We start from the raw sequence: 22228 nt of genomic DNA on the forward strand, positions 1-22228 counted from the left end.
AACCACTTTTGCATGCCATATTTAAACTGTATACTTCAAAAGTATATCTTTCAAAAGTTTGGAATTGCCTGACACAAAGCTTGATTTGGTACATTCTGATGGCTGAGAGGACTACTCCTGTTTTTGAATGGTCTTTCATGTTTTAGGTTGTAGAAAGCCCTCTTTACAAATAGATGTTATTTTGCATGGAGGGTTTGCAAAGAAATGTAATGTTTTGTACAGAATATACGATCATATAAATCATAAAATAAATTCTAACCATAGAATCAAAATCTGTGCAGATTTAAATAAAAACATGTGTCTCTAACAAGCTGGAATCAACAGGCATGTTGCTTTAGCAAAGCTATTCTTAAAACTTCAAAATAGAAATAGAAGGTTAGCATGGGTACCATAGGAATATCAGCGGACAAGTCATAGTTTAAACCTATTCTAACCACTAAGTAGACTGTAGAGTGCCCAAAGAAAAAATGGTTCCCAATATATTAAGAGCCCAAATGCAAGCACCGTTGTGGTTCAATAATCATCTAGGGTCACTTAGGAGGACTGGAAAACGAATAACAAAATCGAAAGGGATTTTGGGGAAAGAAATTGTTACAATGGTAATCTCCCCTGTCATGCAACACTGGGGTAACTAAATTAAAGTTTTAATAATTGTAATTATTCTTCTTTTGGGCACAATATTTTAAATGTAAATAATATATTTGGTTTTATTTATTATGTTAAAATATTCATTATTGAAGGAAAGAAGAAAAACAACAATAGGTAATTCCAAACTTAACATTTCGTTTAATGTAAACGAGAGTCTTCAATCACCATAACTGACAGTGTGACCGGTAATGTGTTTACTGAAAGATTGCAAGATTGCAACAAGATTGTCTCCCGTTTAGAGCTTTTAAGGTCCAGAGTGACTAAATATAAAATATGGGTATCCCCATATAGTAGCTCCCTAAAATTCCACTGTGTGACACAGCAGTATCACAGCTCTGCTCTGCTGTATGTCTAAGATAGAACATCCAGGGCAAAAGTCCCAAAACTAAGTTGCCTTGGGACAAAAAGGCATTATTAAATGCATATGAGCAACACTGCAGCAAACATCTAGGGTCTAGTGGGGTAAGAAAACTGGGCCTCTTGGAGTTGTAGTGTCTCCCCTTGAATGAGCAAGCATTTACATTTCCCACTGGGCTGGTAAGAGTGTGCCGCCTGGCGCCACAATGTCTATCTAGGACTGTGCACCCTGTAACAAGACCTACAGGGTTGAGATCATTTCTCCTCTTGCATAACAATATTCTTAAAATGTCTCTGGCAAACAGTCCACTGCTTTGGTACATGATACTGTAGATGTCAAATATTCTTTTTTATGAGTATATTTCAGTTACAGTAAGGTAAAATGGAAAGGCAAGGCTACAAAATGTTCTCTTCTAGCAGGCACCTCTGTCAAGTACACTGTAAAAACTAAAATTTAAGTAAGAATAATAATCTTAATTGAAGGCAAAACACTTTTTTTTTTGCTTTTATGTTAGAGAATTTCACTTGTTTCAAGTTTATTTATGAAGTAGCAAGTGAAATATTCTTGTTCGGTTGGCAGATCATTTTGCTTACTTTAAGTAATATTTCCCTCATTTTAATGCTTTTTTTCTTGTTTTTGAGAGCTCAGTTTTTGCAATCCGTTTTAGCATACAGTTTTTATCAGATCAGTAGAAATCATTCAAACAAACGTGCTCCAATTCACATGTCTATTGATTTCTAAAGATGTTCTACAGAAGTGCGTCAACAGGTACCCTTTCACTGCACCCTTTCTGAAATCCATAATGGTGCTGCTTAAGGTTTATCCTCTCCATTCAGAAGAAACTGATTCTCTTAGTGACCTCTATTTGCCAGGGTCTCTTGGCTCTGTAAAGTAGCTGTGTGTCTTTTGTGAGGCTGTCAGTCAGGCTTGTGCCATTTGAGTGGACCATGTCTCAAACTACTTTCCTCCTATTGAGCTTGGGGTCCACATCAGTGTCATTGATCACAACAAAAAGTGCCTTTACAAGTGATTAATGTCCTCCCATGACTTGCATGTTTTTATGCTTTTCTCGCATAACATATAATATCTCGCATTGTATTTCACTCCTCTACAAGGCCTGGATATGTATTCTGCTGGTATCAGAACTTTCAGAATGTCCGAACTACTGTTCAAGTGCAAATAAAGACGAGAGGCCAACAAGTAGATAACTATGTGTATAAGCCAAGGAAACATAAAAGTATCTTCAACTGGAGCAAGAATTTCCATTCAAATATACTAAAAAGATAAGCACTATCCATAGATACACTTAGTTTATTCTGTGAGAGCTGTTAATTACCAGAGCATTCGGGCATGTTGCCGGTCCAGGTCCCATTAACAGTGCAGTGTCGGGTAAGCAGGCCAGTAGAGTAGTAGCCCTCCCTGCAAGCGTAAGTAATGGATCTGGAAAATGTTAGGCCGTCGTGGATCAGGATCTGGGCATTCCGTGGAGTTCCTGGGTTACCACAGGAGATCACTGAGAGAGAAAAAGAGAGGTTGGTATTCTGCTACATTTCTTTTACACTGAGAAATGTTTCCGATATGTGTTCTTCACTCGGTTTGTATTCCCTTTTACTTCTTTTTCTTCATCAGCCCACCCAATCACCACCCTCATGATCTTCTCCTGCAACCTTCTTCATAAGTAACTTTGATAGACACACCCTTTCCTCAGAAAGTCCCTTGGTGTCTGTCTGGCTGCCAGAGATGGTTCTGTTCATTAAAGTCTCCAGCTTGCCCTGGGCCCTCAAAGCTCTGTGGGCTTTGCCCTCCCGTAATGACCAGATGTGGCCTGGCCCTTGAAGTCTGTGCCAACCGAGAACAGGTGGGCAACCTCTAGTGCTAGTGGGCATACCACACACCAGAGAGAAAGTGAGACTGAGTGAGGCAAGAGAAAGAGGTGGTGGTGGTATTGTGTGGAGAGGGTGTAGTGTCTGTGTGAGTGATGGAGTGTTAAGAACACAAGCCTAGGAGACAGGATGGAGCTTCTGGAAATAACATGAAGGAAGAAAAGAGCCATGTGTTAATGGGAAGAAAGAAAAAAGGCAGAGAAAAAAGAGACATGAAAAGACCATGAAAGAAAAATACATGCGCAGATAGTACTTGTCAACTGGAAGGTGGAAAACTGTAATTTTATGGATGGTTTTTATTATTTTATTTTTGCGGAGAGATGAGTAAAAACACTTGGACACGGCCCCAAAATATTGATACTGTAAAGTTGATATGAAGCCCAATATGAAAGAAACATGGCAGCTCCAAGGATACCATCCATACTATTGATAGTAATTGATTCAAACTAAAGTTTATAAGCAAGACCACCTGATCCTTAACAGCCTCTTTCTACTTCACTTTTGCTGCTGCATGCATGTTGTTTCACAGTGGAAAAAGAAGAAGAGCACACTGTAGTTTTGTCACTGTTTGTAATGTATTTGAGCCATCTCAGCAATTGTATTGGATAGTGGAGGGCCTAAATACCCAGATCGATTGGACGCACATGCACACACACACACACACACACACACACACACACACACACACACACACACACACACACACACACTACACATTCAGGGAATCAGCTTTTTCAGGTGTTGGCAGCAGAATGGATGCAATGCTGCACAAGGACAAAAGCCTTATGGTGTTTAATCAATAGAGAAAACATCCTCTGTAATGTCTCTCATTCTCTCTTGCTCAATCACCGTTTTACATTTTTGCAAACACACACAAAACACATGCAAATTTGCGATGTGTCTTTCATTTAATTTGCAAGGGCAGTAGCTAATTATACAATCAAGGACTGTTACTACAGTATTAGCCACAATCTCTGAGTAAAGGAAAGCTTAATATGTGCAATTCAGTGATGGGATTTGTTGAGATCAGCTAGCTCTGAAAAGACATCAAAATGATGAAATATAAATACTCATTAGCAAAGTAACCATATTGTAAAACATTGACTAAGGCCGCAATTAACTCCAATTGATGGTAATTATTTGGGTGTCTATTACCCCTGAAATTACAATAAAAATCTATGCATACGGTTTGTAAAAAGAATGCAGCGGGAGTAATTAAACATCTGGGCAAAGGAAAAAGAACATGAATGAAAAAGGATACACAAACGAAAAGAGCACTTGAGAGAAATACAAGTTACTGAAATGAAATGTAGATGTGTTATATATGTCCAACTTCAGTTACCATCGTAGCTCTCCAGCTGGCCTGTACGTGTTCAGAGAACGTCAAATATAGTGTTCATTTATTACCGCCCTTAAGAAATTCCACCAGTTATTCAAGACAAGGTTGCCTTAGTAGCAATTTAATCAGTAGCCTGTACGTGATTTTCCCCAGCAATGTCCTCCAGGAATCCCAAGGCATTCCCAGGCCAGATGGGATATGTAATCCCTCCATAGTCTTCTGGGTGTGCTCCAGGGTCTCCAGTTGGACGTGGTCAGAATACACCCACAGTACATAGGGGCAAGCACCCGGGTTCAGTTCCAATTCCTGAAAAAACCTCAACTGGCTGCTTTAAAGGCAAACAAGCAGCTGTTCTACCCTAAGCTCTTCCTTGATATCCAAGCTGCTCACCCTGGCCCTAAAGGGTTTTACTTTTTTGGTCACTACCCAAAGCTCATAGCCACAGGGGAGAGGAAGAATGTAAATTGACCGCTAAATTGGGAGCTTCACCTTAGAGCTCAGCTCCCTCTACACCACAAACGGGGGGATGCCACATCAATCTGCCTATTGATCTCATCTTACCCCCACCTTACCAGACCCCAACATTTATGCACTTCTTCACTTGGGAGGGCAACCTTGATATTCTGTCAATAAAAATCAGAAACAGAATAGCTAATAACACACAGGCTTTGTGGAGTACCACTGTGAATGTACTATACTAACAGTATGTGTACATGGCACCTGCTTAAGTTATGTAAGGACCGGATAGCCAGGAGCGATTATCTTAGCTCCTCATATTCCCACAGCAACCACCACAAGACATGTTGGTTTTCTCCTAGTACACGAAACACAAGTAGATTAGCTCCCATGAACTCTCCAGTGTCTGTTTGAGGGTGAAGGGATGAGGAGACTAGGCTAAAATCCATATTGATCTATATGAAAGTCTGACAATTGGCCGGGGTTTCCTTCCTAACACACTGGCAAAAAGCAGTGTGATCCTGCTGTCTAGATGGTGCGTATGGGTTTCCGTTTAAAAAATGGAATTATACATCCCCTCCTACCCGTCTAATTTTGCCAGAGTAGAAAGAAAAAAAACACTGTCAATACCTATATGTATTCCTTACCATGACATTCAGGTTGGGTGCCGAGCCAGGTCCCATTGGTCAGGCAAGTTCTCTCTGGCGAACCCTTCAGCATATAGCCGGGCTCACAGCTAAAGCGGACCACACTGCCTACTGTGAACTCTTCTCCCAGACGGATACCATGTACAGGAATGCCTGGATCTCCGCACAGCCTGGCAGACTCCCCTGGAAAAGATAGAACAAGAAAAAAAATCTGGAAATTGGAAATGTACTCTTGACATAAGTGATGTTTTCATATTAAAACACACTATCAAATAGATTAGATTAGAAAAGTAACACAGAGCGACTGTCAAACATGAAAATAATATTCCCTATCCTCCATAAGGAGTGATAACCTTCCCAAAGGGTCTCTATATCTATTTGTTCAACATTCAGAAAATGTGCAATTCGATGTGATTTTTCATTTCATTGACCAGATATATATTTGGCATCTTGTTTCATAATTCTACATCCTCCATTTATAACAATCAAAAACCGTTTTGTACTTCTGTGTACTGTTCTCACTCCTCATTTTACAAGGCACTGGTCAACATCACTTCAATAGTGCATAGCTAAGAGAGTCGTGCAGATCTTTATAAAAAGGTTGTGTTTATTGTCCGTTGAGAGAACACTTGCAATCCATGGGATATATATGAATGTCGTGAATTGTGACATTAAACTGTCAGTATGCTATTTTATTGTTGGCTTGAGAGTCTTTATGTGCGCTAGTTTGTGTGTTTCTGTTACATCTTTGTGAATGTGCTTGTATTTATACCTATGCACATTAGCATATGTGGACACCCCCACGGCCTTTCTTGTGTTTATTACGTATACTACGAGCTCTGAAGCGAATCGCTGTAAGGGGAGAGAGAGCGTGAGGGATGATGTCTTTATAGTGCTTCATAACCCAGCTGAGGTGTGGGCATCCCTGTTCCTCAGTCTAATATGAGCAGATTAAAGCAGTTTTATGGAGGACACACTCTTTGCCCTTGAGGCCTGTAGGGCAGACAGGCAGCGCCATCTTTGGTCCACTTACTTCGCTCATTACCTGCTAACAGCTGCCACCCAAACTTTATTTGTTGGCCTGGTGTTACTAGGACATCCGTGTGACTGCGTGGTGATATTACACCTGAATTACTCTGAAGTATTAGAAGCAGGAAGCTATGAAGAGGATGAGAAGAGGGGCTACAGCAGCACATAGTTTCAAATATTAGAGTGTCAAATGTGTCTTTAAATCTTTAAATTAAAGTTGATCTTGAAAATCAAGTTAGAAAGCTTTCACAAAATGGGGCTGTTTTTTAGTTTTTATCATTCCCGACTATCAGATAGTCAATCTGGGTGTAGTTTTCCGTACCAGAGCAGTGTGGCGGGGAGCCGCTCCACTGGCCGTCCAGTTGGCACATTCGCGTTGTGTTGCCGATGATGGTACGCTGGCCGATGCAGCTATAGCGGATGACTGATCCTACTGTCCGACGGTCGCCTGAGATCTGGGCATAGGGAGGCATGCTGGGGCGGTCACACAGCACCACTGTCCAATCAGTGTAGAGAGATGAGAGAATGAGACCAGTGAACAAGTGATATTGCTCTACGGCCAATGGTGAAGAAGTGATAAATACACCACATACTGAATATATTGCCTTGTGAGCACTACTTTCACAGTGTAAGACCACATTTTATCAAAAATAATATCCCACTGATTAAGAGACTTAATTCCATCAGAATGCTTCATCACTTTATGAACCGGGTTAAATTACAAATACATAACAAGATTTCCTACTCTGACTGGAAGGAAACCCAGTAGGGATGAAACGGTTAGTCGGTTAATCAATTAGTGTCTCAAAAAATAATAATCTTTTAACAACAATGATAATCATTTAGTGCAAAAAATATGTTTAACATAATAACTAACAATAGATTTCTGTTTTAAGGAAATCAGTTTTAAATATTGATTTTTTCATTAGGAGTAGTGGGCCTGGCGAGTTTACACAGTTTTACAGTACTTCTTTTCAGTATATACATAAAATTGTAAATCATGCAGCGTCACTTACAACCAACCCCTGAGGTACTTACACAGGCACTTGGGCAGGGAACGGTCCCAGGTACCGTCCCCCTGACAGGATATCGAGCTGGTGCCCAGCAGGTAGTAACCCGGGTTACAGCGGTACGACACAGTGGTCTGGAAGCTGTAGCGATGCGGCCCACTGGGCAGTACCTGCCGAATGCTGTTTTCTACGTGGCCCGGCTCTGTGCAATTCACAACTGGAGAAATGGATGCAGAGGGGGGAAGAGAGTAAAGGTAAAAAGGAAAAAAATATGTAACGTGTAAGCGTTTGAGGTTCAGTTTAACCAATTATTTCCGCTGAAAATGATGATTTAATGTTTGAACTTTTTTCTAAGATATATACTATATATTTTCATATAGATATATGACTCCCTTTCACGTCAGGGAAGATGCCCATTTTACAACTAGGGTGTTCTTTCCTCATCTACCACTTTGACCCATCCAGCATCTATCCGTCCACACCAATCCAAATGAAGTAGGAGGCAGACTGGAAATAAACATTTGCTTCATTAGAGCCAGTCTCCTGCTGGCCACCGTGTAGCAGAGATGGTGATGGATGGGGAGCTCACAGGAGAAGAGGCACCATGTCAGTTTAGCACCAGATGGAGAGAGTTAGGGAAGGGGAGAATGAGGGATGAGTGAGGAGCGAGGGACAGCGAGGGGGGTGTTGTACAGAGTCAGAGAGGAAGAGGCCCTGATGGTGCAGAATATATTAAAATTCATGACAGAATGTCAGGCTATGACTGCTACCAGCACAAATCCATCTTAAATGTCTCAGATACAAGACACAAACCAAAACCTTACACAGCCTTAACAAAGTCAGAATACAGTGAGTAACAGTCGCAGTCTATTCTATTCTGCGAACCACAGCTAAATGTATACTATGATGCCAAAACTATAATGGCTTCTAAAACACTGTCTGGGAGTACCCACGCAGCCATTATGCCCCACTTTGCCTTGCCAGTCTTGCCCCATGTGTGTGCCTTTGCCACAGCCAAAATGAGCCCATTGTATGCTAATGTGACTAAAAGCTTGCTCGTTTTCATGCTCCCAAGTTGGCCAGCACAGCTAAATCACCCCCAAAATACCTATTATAATGTATTCCTTCCAGTAGAGTGCTGACCTGTGGTGCCATCATTTACAACTTACCGCATAATAACACTACAAAGTGTATTTGAAGCAGTGGACCTGCTTCAGCACGAGACTTTCCAAGCTTGGACTTCAGCTTTGAAAAAATGTGCTCGGGCAACATAGGCTCAAAAGTGATCCAACAGTCATCTAAAATGACTGACCTCCTGGTAAATTTTTGTGTGCGGCCTGGTGGGCAGGGAGAAAGGTAGTGAAAGGATGAAAGGAAAAGAAGAATAAAAGTGAGAGGGGAAGAAGGGCTGAGGTAATTCATCTCTGTTCCACTCAGAAGTGGGGACCCCGCTCACCCTCTCCTCCTCTTGGCCTCCTGCCAAGTAACAGCCCTGTAAGTGGTGTGTCAGAGTGTGTTTTTTTTCACTGTCCTGTGTCTCTTGCCTTTTATCGCTGAAAGACAAATAAACACACACGAGTCATCCAAAGAAGGCAGTGTTGGTGCTATTGCTGTGACTCAAATTGGTGGAGATTAGAGAGGGCTAGGAGACTGACTGGGTCCATGGTGCTCTCTTGCTCCCTGCATTATTGATGGCGCCTACAGACTCTTGTAGTTAAAATCTGGACTGTGGAAATCATTACATCTGTCTGACTGGCACCTGCCCCACCCTCACCTTTTTTCCTTCCTTCGTTATCTGCCCACTACTTTCTCTCGCTCTAAAAGAAAAACCGATGGTTCAGCTTAGCTAAGCGAAGGTGAGATGGATGAAGCGAATGTCATCCCAAGACTTCTAGTTTTCCACTCTAGTCTTCAACAAAGTATACGGCAGACTGGCGAGCGCGCCTCACCAAATGTGTCTCGAATGCTGTAATTAAGGTAATAAATCTGATTGACAAAAAGACCTCTAAGCTACTTATGTCTCCATTTCAACAGTAAGGGTAATGTGCCATCAAAACAGATGGCCACACCCACCAAGCCATCCACACACACACACACACACACACACACACACAGAGGAGCACACAAAATCATCAGCATCTCAGAGTCAGCATCTGCATGGAAACAAGGCCAATGCTAATATGATGTCACTACTAGAGCAGAGAGATTTAAGGCGTATGTCTGGGAGAAAATCTCACCTGCTTATGCATACAGCAGCCAAATGCACTTCTCTCTTCTTTTTTTTAACAACACTCCTCATCCCTTCATGAATGTCTAAAAAAAAGTCCAAATCCTTTCTCTCCTCATTTAAAACAAACTCATAAGTCAATCCATCACTGCTTCTGTCACTGCCTTGTCACATTCAGGGCCTGACCTTGCGAGCGCCCTTTCTGTGCCTGTCACAAAGCCCTCAGTTAGTGGAAACTTAGAGACAGACGTGGGTGCTGAGATACATCGCTTGTCGCAAAACACTGCCAAATTAAAAGTCCTTGGCTCGCTCATTCAAAGCAGAGCAGGGTACTTCTTATTCTGTGCAAAAGCCAGGACGCAGGTCTCCAAAGGCTGCTGTCTTTCACACAAGCTCAAGGATCCTGTGATTGTTTTTGGTTGTCTCTGCACGGTTATTAACCAAGTTTGTTTCTCTGACAGACAGGTGAGCCTTAGGGTGTAACAGAGGTAGCTAGGCTAAGAGGAAATATCATCAAACATTATCCGGAACCTCCATGGACCATGTGGTTGAGACCGTGGTAATTAAATAATTCAGGTTTCTCTTTGGTTTTTCCATTTCACTTTCCCCTAACATGCACCGTTTAAACTCTTTCTCCATTTGGATGTCTCTGCGCGTCATCTCCATCTCTCTGTGATTGAGGTCATCTGTGGTCACAGAAGATATCACCGTGCACAATACAACAGGTAATTTAATAGCTATCCACACGCATGGATGAGAACACCCTAAGACATAATGGCAGTGCATGTGGAAATGAGAACATTTTCTGACTCCTTGCTCCGTGCATTAGATAAGCACAAAGCTGATGTCAATGACTTATTTAGCTCTGAAATTATTCATAAAGCACAATACATATAAATAGCATTGTGAGAGTTGCTATGCTTGCCTATACATTGCTTATGTATCTGTGCTGTGATCATATATGCATTTTAACATTGCTCATATTTGTATATAAAAAGATGTATACACATACAGATTTTCAAGATATGGAGGTGTCTGAGAGAAAATTATTTGATAAACTGATCTCTCATAATAGTTATTTGGTCGCTCACATGAGAAATTGTATAACTATGTTTCCTGAAATTGCTTTTTTAAAAAATAATTATGTGCCCACTAGATCCAACTGTAGACATGATCGGGCATGTCTTCCATCTGTGCCGGTTCTTTCCATTTATCCTCCCATTCATTTGTAGGCATGAGGTTCTCCAAAAATCGTAAATGCACTGACAGTTTGGGCATCTACTTGAGACTCACTTTTACACCTGGGGAGGACGTTGCTCCACTGCCCATTGGCCTGGCAGGTAGATTTTACAGCCCCCTGCAGAACATATCCGGTATTGCAGACAAAGCGCACAACATCGTTTAAGTTGAACTGGGTTGCTTGGGTCATACCAAAGCTAGGGTTGCCAGGGTGACCACATGTGATTGCTGGGAAAGACAAAGCAGAAAGAAAATCATTGTTACAGATGGTGCAGAGTAGTTGAATCAAATCTTAATTTAATATCAAACACCTGAATAAACATGGCCTGGATTAGAAAAGGTAATGTGACAACAACAACACAGCTGTACAAACACAACACTGAAGGTGAGTGTTGTAAAGGATTGTAGTTTTTCTGTGAACAGTTCGGATTGCAAAGTTTAACCAACATAGTGTGAAAAACTGTTTTACTGCCACTGTTACTTTTTACAGTAATAATTCTGTAAGTCATGATGCAGAGTTTCTGTGATAAGATAGAAGAGACAGATGTATGCTATGTTCATCTCTGAAGTGTAATGACTTTGGAGAGAGCGACTAATTTAAAAGCCATCACTTTGAAATCCTGTAGACTGTGGCATTTTCAGTTGTGGAACTGGGACATCGAGCTTGTTTGTCTTCATAGAAATATATCATAAGATAGTGATGTTTATTGCAGTGTTAGTAATCTCTGCTGCCTGCCTTCTCTTCGACACACACACACTCACCAGAGCAGCTCCAGTCTCTCTGCCCATCTGTAGCCCAGCCACCTTCAGTGTTTATAGGCTATTACTTGTGACGTGTAACCAGAGAGATAAAGCTGTGTGAGAAAATGAGCGAGACTACAGAGTGGTGACGACAGACCGAGAGAGCCAAAGCAGAGCATTATAAAATTAATTTAACCCTAAAAAATGACTGAAGGCCCTACTGATGGCAAATGCTAAGGTAATGAATAGATCCAAACTCTAAATCCACAGTCCCCACTGCAGCTGCAAGTCTCTATTTTTGCCCCTGGCCTCTATTAAAACAATCTTGTAAAATGAGTAGTATTAGGGAGGAATACAGTGGATTATTTTGGAATAATTACCACATAATTAAAATGTCATGGTAAAACTTAGACATGAAGCCAAGGTGGCTTTTACTGTGTATTTAATCCTGAAGATTGTCCACATTCTGTAAAAATTTTCAACAAGAATTAATTGGTGATCAGTACCGGCGCCATGGGTCTAATCATACTGAATTGGCCACAAGTGTCCTAAACTAACCTGATAAGAGCATCCCTAGATAATATGTGTCTGCACTTATTAAAAAACATTGATCAGCAACACTATTAAATGGAGAAAAAAGTTGCCAACTTTGTTTACTAGCTTTACTAATAACTGGCACTTACGGACACAGACAGGAGTGCGTCCTGACCATCTGTGATCCTGTTCACAGATCCGCACCGAAACCCCAATGAGACGAAATCCTGGGTTACACTGATACACAACGCTGCCTCGATAGTTATAATTCTCCCCAATGATCTGTCCATTCACTATGGGCTCCGGGGTGCCACAATGGCCAGCTATGCATATATAAAGAAAAAAAGTCACAGTCAGACGTGGGTGTTGTAAATAACTTTAGAAAATTGCAGGATATTATGACGCTATAATTTTTAGGTGCTGAAGATCTCACCTAGACACTGGACCTGTGTTCCACTCCAAAGCCCATTGGACATGCACTCTCGTACCCGAGAGCCCACCAAGGTATATCCAGTGTTGCAGGAGAAAATGGCAGTGGCTCCATACACAGTCAGAGTTCCAATCTTGTTGCCATTTGGTGGAGTCCCAAGGTCCCCACAGGATATGACTGAAATGAGAAGACAGTATCATATATTACAAACTCATATGGGTAATCAACAATACTAATTTGTTTTGTTTGGCTTTCATTCATTTTGTTTTGGTTAGAAGATTTGTGCCTCTATAGATATGTTCTTTTCTTAATATCACAGTGGGATAAGATAAGATTGAATTTGGATGCAATTATTTGTTTTGCTTGAAAAATTACTTTTTTCTGGCAAAGGGTTTTCTATTTCTCAGTGCAAACTAGGAGAATTAACTCAAGAAACTCCAGTTTACGCTTACTCTCGCAGACTGGGCGTGGATCTGGGTAGTTCCAGGTGCTGTTGGCCTGGCAGCGAATCACTCTTTGACCCCGGTAATAATATCCTGGGTCACATATGAGCATCATTATAGTGTCATATTGGTTTTGAGTTCCATAGATCAGCCTCCATCTCCCATGTTCCACAGCAGAGTGGCCAATGTCAGGGCAGGTCACCGCTGGAAGGTCAGAGGATAAACAAACATTATCAACTCAAATATCTACTTGAGTTCGGTGCTGTTGCCAACATTACAAATTAGTTTGTAGGTGTCAATCGTAGGTGACAGTTTTTTAAAGTTTAAATATGCCCATGCTTATCAGTATGTCCTGTTCATAATACTGCAACTTCATAAACTGACTGAGAAATACTCACGAACACATCTGGGCTGAGCCTCAATGGGGCTCCACCTCCCAGATTCCTGACAGATCACGGAAGTAGTGACAGGCCCGGCAAGCCGAAATCCTGGATTACACTGGTATGTGGCCCTGGCTCCTAGAGAGAAGTCCTGGCCCACAATGCTACCATTGACCGGAGGCACTGGCATTCCACAGGACATGACTAGAAGGGAGATGCGGCAGGAAGGTGAGACCAAATAAAATATGGTTGGCATAATGAAAGCACAGGTAGCAGTATGTAGTATTTTTATAACTATATTTGTATGCAGAGTGCTTAGCTCACAATAGGCTTCCTGTACAAACACACTCCCAGAGCCGGCATTGATGTGCAGTAAACATTAGCTCAGGCTACCATCTGCACCATAGTAAACAATCAAGTCTAGAGGGAGCACATGCAATTCATGTGGAGATTACACCTGGTGCAGTCTTGACCAGACATTGAATGGCTGCCTGCTGCTCTCAGTTTACTTTTCACCTGATACTGTTAATAAATCCAGTTGGAACCTAGACCCTGAAAGTAGAGACTTTAGATTTCATGCTTTTGTGATGAAAATCTGAACACAAACAAATGAAGAATTCACTAAAACTGGAAATCTATGAAGATGGAGCAAAAGAAACACAGCATTGTAAAATCTACAATAACATTTAGTACTTTTGACAAAAACACTTTAAATTAAAACTGATACATCTTGCCTGAATAGCTGACTTTATTTACACACTAACAATACATTCCAACTTTTATAATGTGCCAATTTTATAATGTGCCAGTCTTAGTTGAAAGCAGGTAATAGCTACTGTTGATTCCATCACTAAGCACAGTGACAATAAGATAACTGTGACTATAACCCATAAGACTGACATATCAAACAATTCAGCCCAGGTAAACCAAATATCATTAATCTGATGCAGTGTTATCTTCAAAGCAAGGAATGGTTAAGTGAGCTTCCTTGAAGCATGCCTTAGGCTGAGGGGCTGTTGGTGATGGCACACTGTCAGCTGAAATCACACTTTGATCCAAAGCAAATGGATTCAGTGATAGTTTTTTCAATCAGCTTAAATCAGAATGACTCAACTTACAAAATACATTTCCTTCAACAATGTTTTCTTTGCACAGTTTTAAGGTTAATTTCATCACTTTTGAAAAGTGGGACTAAATGCTGAATGGGCCCGGTCACAATGATAACATTGATAACACACTGATTTGCATTTGCAATGTCAAATTATCCTCACTCGGAAGAAAAATAAGACAATCTAGTCTATTAGATTTCTGTATCTTCTTCTGTATCTATGTTATTCTTAACAACTTCCAACCTTCTCATCCTTCCTCATGACGTGCTGCTATGATTGGGGCCTCACCTTGGCAAAGTGGCACTGGTGCGTTCCATTGGTAGATCCCCTGCGCAGTCCGGGTGCATGTGGCACTGCTCTGGCCAATAAGCCGGAAGCCCTGGTCACAGCTGAAACGCAGGGTGCTGCCCAACTTAGTGCCTGTCAGACTGTGCACTGTGCCATTCACAGGGCTGTTTGGAGGGCTGCAGTAGGCCGCTATGAAAAAACATAATGAAATAGGTAAAGATATAAATATGCGTACCGATAAAATTGTGTGCAACAACCATAAAAACCCAATAATGATGCAAGATTATGCAAGTTGTTGTTGAGGAGGTGAAGGATTAATGCGCCTTCAATAGCACAGAGCCCCGGATCTCTTTTGAATCTGTCTTTTCCGCCTGGCGTGTTAAAGTAGGATATGTATTAATAGAAGCGCTTCTTTGCAATTTCTTTAAGGCAAAAACTGCGGACTAGAGACAAGGAAAATTGATTAAAAGGAAACTAATGTTCTACAAAATGAAACAGGAGTTTTTCAGCCGCAGCAGAGAAGGATCATAAAAGTGATGGATACATAATAACAGGAACAAAGTATCTGTTTTTGTTTGTTGGCTAAATTGGTGGCTGCAATAATCGTTTATCATCCCAAATGCTGCCAGCAACAGGTCCATGGTTCACAATAACATAACATCAGTACATGGATGTGTGACACAGAAAATGTTGCTCATTGTGGGGAGAGATTATGATGGAACTGGACCATGGACACACAAAATAAAGCGTATTATCCATTACACTTAATCACTGTGACCACTTTACAGTTCTATAAAAATGCAAATTCCAACTCAAACCACTCACACGTGGCAATGAAAATGGCCTCTCTTTCAAGTCAGTGGGATTTTTAAGCACAAGACAATCAGATTAAACTCCCTTACTGTATGTTTTCAGCATTTATGAAATGTTGCTGTCTCACGCAAATTGCTCCAGTGAGACAGAGAATATGAGACATTTCAAGTAAGCCAACAGACCATTATGTGGCACCGAAGAGATGTTGAAGAAAACAGATTTTATGTGGAATGTGATGCTGAGGTGCACTAAGAAAGATGTTTATTTCTTATTAGATGTTACACGGTAGGTGTACTATAGGTAATTTTATGAATTGTAGCATTCAAGTTTTAAACACTTGTCCTCTCCACAATCATCAAGAGATGAATTCTTATTGGCTACATGGGTAAGTATTAGAAACCACAAAAACCCAATGTTTAAATCCAATCATACTTAATACTTAAGACTGAGCAACTGTACGTTCCTTGGCAAGTCCGTCTCCTGTCTGTCACTGTAACTGGCAGCTCCTGAGCAATCCTTGAGTTCGATTCTTCACTTCTATCTGTTTCTAACTCATTTGTCACTCTTTCTGTGTTCCTCGTTTCTTCCCCCTTCTCTTGTCTATTTTAGCATACAGCTTGTGTCACTGCAATCAGCCCTGCAGCTCAGAGGAATCAGATCCACATTGGCACGTGACTGGATTGGAATGGATAATAGAGAGCAGGAGAAGGTGGTTGTGAGAAAGATGGTGATATAGACAAAGGAGGGACATATAAGCATGAGAAGATAGTGAGGAAGACTAACACAGTCAGGTAGATTGTAAGTTGACCGAATCGATTGAAAAGATGAATGTGTCTATATGAGCAGATATGGAAACAGTGAGAGAGGCTATGGATGGAGAGAAATAACAGACAACTGAGATGTGGAGTTGCTAGAGGAGATGTTTGCAAGTTGGTCATGGAAGACCGGCCCATGGAGTCAAAAGATGGATTGATGAAGAACACAGCCAAACACAGTGAATCTTCCTGTGCCATCTGTTCCTTCCTCCCTACCAAGGTACTACAGAAGACAACTCCATATTGACCATGGCAACTTGTGGGTTCTCAGCCATTACTTAGTCCGTCTGTCACTTAGCCTGAATTTGCAAAATCCATCATGGTGAAGAAAATAAATGAAGTAAAAGAAACAAGTGAAAAAAGGGGGAGAAAAACGAGGGGACATCCGGTTGGGGAGACCGAGAGCTCCACTGAGAGGAGGAGAGAGACGATTAGTCAATCTGGCTGAGTGGTGTTGATACAGAACGGAGGGAGCCTTTTAAATATTTACACTGTCATAATTCACAGTGAGCTATGCAGGTGTCGTATACCAGCAGATCCTTCATGGGAGAAGGACTAAACAGAAGAATAATAAGCAATACAAGAAACAACATTTACTAATTCCCAGGCTTGTGCTGCACAGCAAGGACCGCTGCAGATGCCTGCCACCCCCGTTAGGTTGTCATGGAGATGGGTCATATTCTTTCTGCAGTTGGCAGCCCAAATCTTGATCTTGTTGACACAGTAAACCAAAGGAAGAAATGTCCAGAAGTAACAAATTCAAACATCAATTTCTTCTAGTGAATCAATTATAAATGGACCACTGACATCACATTTTATAAAAAAAAAAAAAAAAAGCTGCAGCAGGCTAGTGTTTGCCTGGTTTTGACTCACCTGAGTAGCGAATGCGAAAGCCTTTGTGGCTGGTAGTGTGATCGAAGGACCAGTGCAGGTAGACTTTGTTACTGGAGCTGCTGATGCTCAGTGGGCTGGAATAGTTACCACTGAGGGTAATCAGGAGAGGACTCTGTCTGGATGGGCCTGGGTAGAGAGAGAAAAAAGACAATTAGTAAGAAGAATCCATTTTTAAAAGTCTCATCACTGTGCATCATCACTTTAATCACTGTGCAAAAGAATAAGAGTGGCAGTACATTTATGTAAACCACCACTAACATTGGATCTTCAAAATGATGCCATGTGTTCCATCATCTACACATTTAAATCTGAAGAATTATGTGAATTGCATTTTTCCTGTAAATGTAAATGGATAGAACCGAGAATAAAATTAATCCAAATTTCCCATTTCCTACAGATCAAATTTTATTAAAAGTCTGAATTTTGAGTATTTTCCCTAGTCATGGCTTTTGAAGGATTGAGCATTTTATTAAGATATCTTTCCATAATTGACTTGGCAGCCAGAAGGTTAGCAAATGTCTGTTCCCCTCCATTCGGCAGAAGATAAAAAGCACTAATCAGGAACACTAGCGTATACAACCGCCATTTTCTCAGAGCAGCTTGGCAGAGTTGCTGTCTGTGCCTCTAATCGCATGCAAATGTACAAGGCAGATGTAGATGTTCTGTCGCCATGAAGGAGCCTGTGTGTGATTTTCTGTTAGTAGATGCAGAAAGCTTTGTTAGGAACGGTATATTTACCAGTCTGGCTCATTTTAGCCTTTAATTGTGATATTGAGTATTTGGCTAAGGAAGTGTGGTGGGAGATGTTATAGCGTCAATATAGTACTGAATAGTAAATGTAGTGGGTATCACCTAGATCAGAAACAGGATGTTAAACTCTACTAAATAAATAAAAGGTCAAAATAATCATCATAATCATGTTGCTCAGCTAAATTACATGATACTGCATGTAACCATTGTATGTTCTTTCATTAAAGAAACAGTAACTCACCATCAAAGATCTCAAGCTCATCAAACTGACGGCTGGTCTGGAAGTGTTCTATAGTGAAGGTGATGTTGTAGCCGGGTTCTACTTTGACCACCCAGGAGCAGGACTCAAAATGGGGGAAACCGCTGCCTGGTGACTGGCTCATGATGACACCTGTGGAAGCTGTCAGTACCTCATTCATGGGACAAGTCACTGTTGGGAGAAATAAAAGGCAGAGATTCAAAAAATATTTAAATTATTTATTCATTTATGTATTGCTGTTGAAGGTCGTTTAGTTATACAAACTACTGATGGTTGTTCATTTTTTTTTGTGCATTCATTTACCTTGAAGCGCAAATTGGATTGGTTAGATCAGCAGCTGCCCAGCTTTTAACAAATAGTAGAAGTGAAGATCACCAGCCCTGTTTTAACCTCTCTTCACAGGTTACCAAGATTTTACTGATCACTTTTAATGCACTTCATGGTTTTGCTTTCATTTGTATTGCTGAATTTCTGCTCCCCTATGAGCCAGGATGCAACCTCAGATCCTCTGGCAGGGCTCTGATGGCTGTTCCTGAGCTCTAGACTAAAGGTGACCAGGCTTTTACAGTCAGGGCCCCTCAGCTCTGGAACACCCTGTCAGAGGAGCTGAGGTTTGCTGAAACTGACATCTTTTATATTACTTCTCAAAAAGCCTTTTATTAATTCTAGCACACCATTTTATTGCTAAGACTTCTTTTATTAGTAGTATGTATTTATATTTTGAGGAGTTTAATTTTATTTCATTTCTGTATTATTTTATTTGCCTCAGTCCTGAAATGTTTTAATCCTGTTTCAACCATGTAAAGCACTTGATTTTTTTTCTCAATGTGTCTAAAAGCATATCTAAGTTGTCATTCTGGTCCTGATACTGTTGCAGGAAACAAAGCTGTCTTAGCTAAGTCAGTCCAGGAAATGGCTTATATATTATATATAATAATTGACTTGACATGTGCATATTCTATCCTACTTGTCTGTATGTGACACATACGTGATGCTAACTTGGCGGTTAATGCTCACTTCTGCCTGGAAGTCCTATTGCTGTGGCAAGTCTGGGTGGACCACATCCATCTGCTCCTACCATTCCACCCTGCCATTGGTATTCTTGTGGGACATCTACAAGACATCCTTTGACATGTCCGAGTGGTTTCAGTCTGTATTATCAGACATACAACAGCGCTCCTGTTTGCAGCATTTTTGTTTCAAAGCTGTGAAACCCACCTCTTAATCTGCCAGAGCTATCTGCATACACAGTGGAACCCCAAAAAACAATCTGCAACATGAAAGGATGCCAATGCTGCAATGACAACACAATGCAGCATCAACATCGTTGTTTTCCCTTCCAGTTGTTTTAGCTTCTCACCTCGCCTAGTGCTAAAGAGGTAGAGTGTGAAAAAGCTCTTTCAACAGCATTTATTTTTCTTGTTTCCTATCTGTAGCTAAATCAGATACCATAAACATACATAAAGTAAATATTCTCACATGTGAAATTAACTGCTTTCTCCTGCATTTCACTGTTTCCTATATTGCAAGGAATCCTAAGGGCCTGCTTTGGCAGTACAAACTGTTTTAACACCGAAGCCATGCTGGAATTCAACCCAACAGCTCGTTAAGAGCTTTAGAATTAACAAAAGACCATTTCAAACTTACATAAAAAAAACATACATTTAACTTGTAAAACACCAGCCAGAGGTTTTACTTAGCATCATAGCAGACACACCATAAGATGCTGTAAATGTGATTAAAAAACACTTCAAAGTGCATGTGAGCAGGTACTATTTGCATAAATTTTGTATTTGAGAGTGTTTGTCAACCAAGTATGGCAGAGAATTTAGCCAGGAGTGTAAATGCCCCTGTTGTGTGCTGCAATTTGAATACTGAGACTGTTCTGCCTCAGGATAAGGCAGCACTTGGCACTTGCAGGTCCATTACAGCGGTGAAATACTGAATGCTCGGAATCGCATTCTAGCAGTGCCTCCTTTGTGGGACAGTGTGTATGTGCATATATGCCTGTTAGTGTGTATGTAGATGGGCCGTTTGTTTCTGTCAGCAATGCACTGTTTTGTGTGTATGTTCCTTGGCTTGTTCTACCTCCTCTACGTGTGTTCATAGGGGAAGTGATTATTAAATCAGCAGGAAAAAAGTTATGGCAGACAGCCTGGGTTAAAAAGCATTGCAAATAATTTTCAGCATTTGTTTTGCTTGGTGTGTCAACTGGATGGGATTTATTGCCTCAGGAAATCTCAGATATTGTCAGGTAAGCTGTCACTCACAGAAAGGCATGTTAAAATGATGTATGTTCTTGTCAAATACGTTTGCCACAACTTTCATTGTATAATAAACACAAAACAAACTCTAAATATCTGCAAACGTTGTTTACCCTAGGTCAGTGGAGAAGAAGCTGGGACCAAACCCCTAGACCACCAGGGTGGCTTGCATATAGTAAACTAAACTAGCTTCTCTTAGGATGAGATGCATGTTGTCAGTGACCTTTCACAAAGCTCCAACATGTCTTCAAAACTGCTTTCAGCTAGTCCTTGAGCTGAGGAAGAGAGACTGGCAGGGGCTCTTATCTATAGGCTGCTACTTATTAAACTAATCCAGTTTGAAATGAAGCATCAGTCTGCTTGGCTGTAAACAAAAGGGTATTAGGGGACAAATCTGACAGCTGGAAAAAGGCAGTTTCAACACACAAGGTGAGATCAACGCTGATAGAGCTCAAAATGAAATTTCACTTTAATGAGACAAGGAATGGAATAAACTGGTAGCAGCAATGGCAATATGTGAGATATCCCTTCTGTTTGTGTATAAACTGTTCTACAGCTTCCCAAGCGCAGATCCACACACATCTGCATTTATACACACACTTTTGTGCACTCCAGTATGCATGTCTGGACGCACACATGCACAAATCCACAATATAATAAGCTCGTAGTGCTGCAGTGCTGTTGAGATGCCTTTACCCATGTTGGTATTTAATTAGCATAAGCTGAGGAGCGATAACAAACTGATTGAAGGGGATGGGCTACAACATAAGCATTAGCGTGGATCAGGACCTAACAACTCTGAGAAGTCAGGGATGACAATGAAGATGGGAAAAAGGGGCAGCTGTAATCCTTGCTGAGGGACTAAAAGAAGGGGGCTAGGGCAAAAAAAGAATCTAGGGAACAAAAAGGAGATAGACAGAGAGGTGAGGGAGGCAAAGGGACCGAGTGGGATAAAGAAAGCTAGCTAGGTGGGAAACTAAGGTGATGAGTGATTATGCAGGTTTTAACCAGAAATCTGTCTGGGGGATAAACACAGGGATTTTGGATCATCAGAGCTCATTGTGCTTCATTAATGAATTCAAGCAACACTTTGTACTGATGCTGTTGTTTTGTGTGTGTGATGTTGGAACTCTCTGTGGTCTCAGCAGACAGCAGATGTAGTTAAGGGCTGTGGGTCGGCCCAGTTTAATCAAGTCGCAGGCAAATCAAATACTCTACAAACCAAGTGGTTGCTCCAATGGCAGGAAATATGAGAGAGGCTAAACCCATTTGCCATCATAACTGGCAACAATCATCTGGATTAAATAAAGAAAAAACAAGAGTGAGTGTGTGTCTGTGTTTATGTGTGTATTGCGATTGCTTTTATATATTGGCATGTATGTCAGTGTTAGGAGAAAGGGAAAGAGAGAGACTGAGCAAGACAGATCTGGGTATAGATAGACACCTGTGTGTTAAAGTGTGTGACAATACATTACACCGTGTTGTTGTGTTTTGAAGCAGCCTCAGAGAAGGACAAAAAAAAGAGAGAGAGAGAAACGGGGAATAAAGGATACATGTGTTACGTAAGAACAGAAGTCTGACGCTAGTGAGTCAGGGGAGGGAAGTGGCAAGTGAGGGAGGAGGGAGAGCAGAGGATGAGAGAAGATTCTGATGGGTGGGGGGGGGAAGCAAC

The 22228-nt window shown here is 41.1% G+C and overlaps 1 protein-coding gene across 1 annotated transcript in view; it reads right to left on the reverse strand.

Moving 5' to 3' along the window:
• Positions 1–22228, reverse strand: part of csmd2 (CUB and Sushi multiple domains 2) — a 251780-nt gene that overhangs the window by 16772 nt on the left and 212780 nt on the right. Inside the window, exons 48-59 of the mRNA XM_038725504.1 lie at positions 18275–18463; positions 17263–17409; positions 14762–14950; positions 13383–13568; positions 12994–13188; positions 12545–12718; positions 12261–12434; positions 10891–11064; positions 7399–7587; positions 6683–6856; positions 5332–5514; positions 2343–2519 (exon numbers count right to left, since the gene is read on the reverse strand). Of these exons, the coding sequence (XP_038581432.1) occupies positions 2343–2519; positions 5332–5514; positions 6683–6856; positions 7399–7587; positions 10891–11064; positions 12261–12434; positions 12545–12718; positions 12994–13188; positions 13383–13568; positions 14762–14950; positions 17263–17409; positions 18275–18463 (2151 nt within the window). The remainder of the gene's footprint in view (positions 1–2342; positions 2520–5331; positions 5515–6682; positions 6857–7398; positions 7588–10890; positions 11065–12260; positions 12435–12544; positions 12719–12993; positions 13189–13382; positions 13569–14761; positions 14951–17262; positions 17410–18274; positions 18464–22228) is intronic.

Source organism: Micropterus salmoides, unplaced genomic scaffold, assembly GCF_014851395.1.
Source record: "Micropterus salmoides isolate LMB-PRFRI ecotype aquatic unplaced genomic scaffold, ASM1485139v1 Ms_hic_scaffold_17, whole genome shotgun sequence".
Classification (NCBI taxonomy): domain Eukaryota; kingdom Metazoa; phylum Chordata; class Actinopteri; order Centrarchiformes; family Centrarchidae; genus Micropterus; species Micropterus salmoides.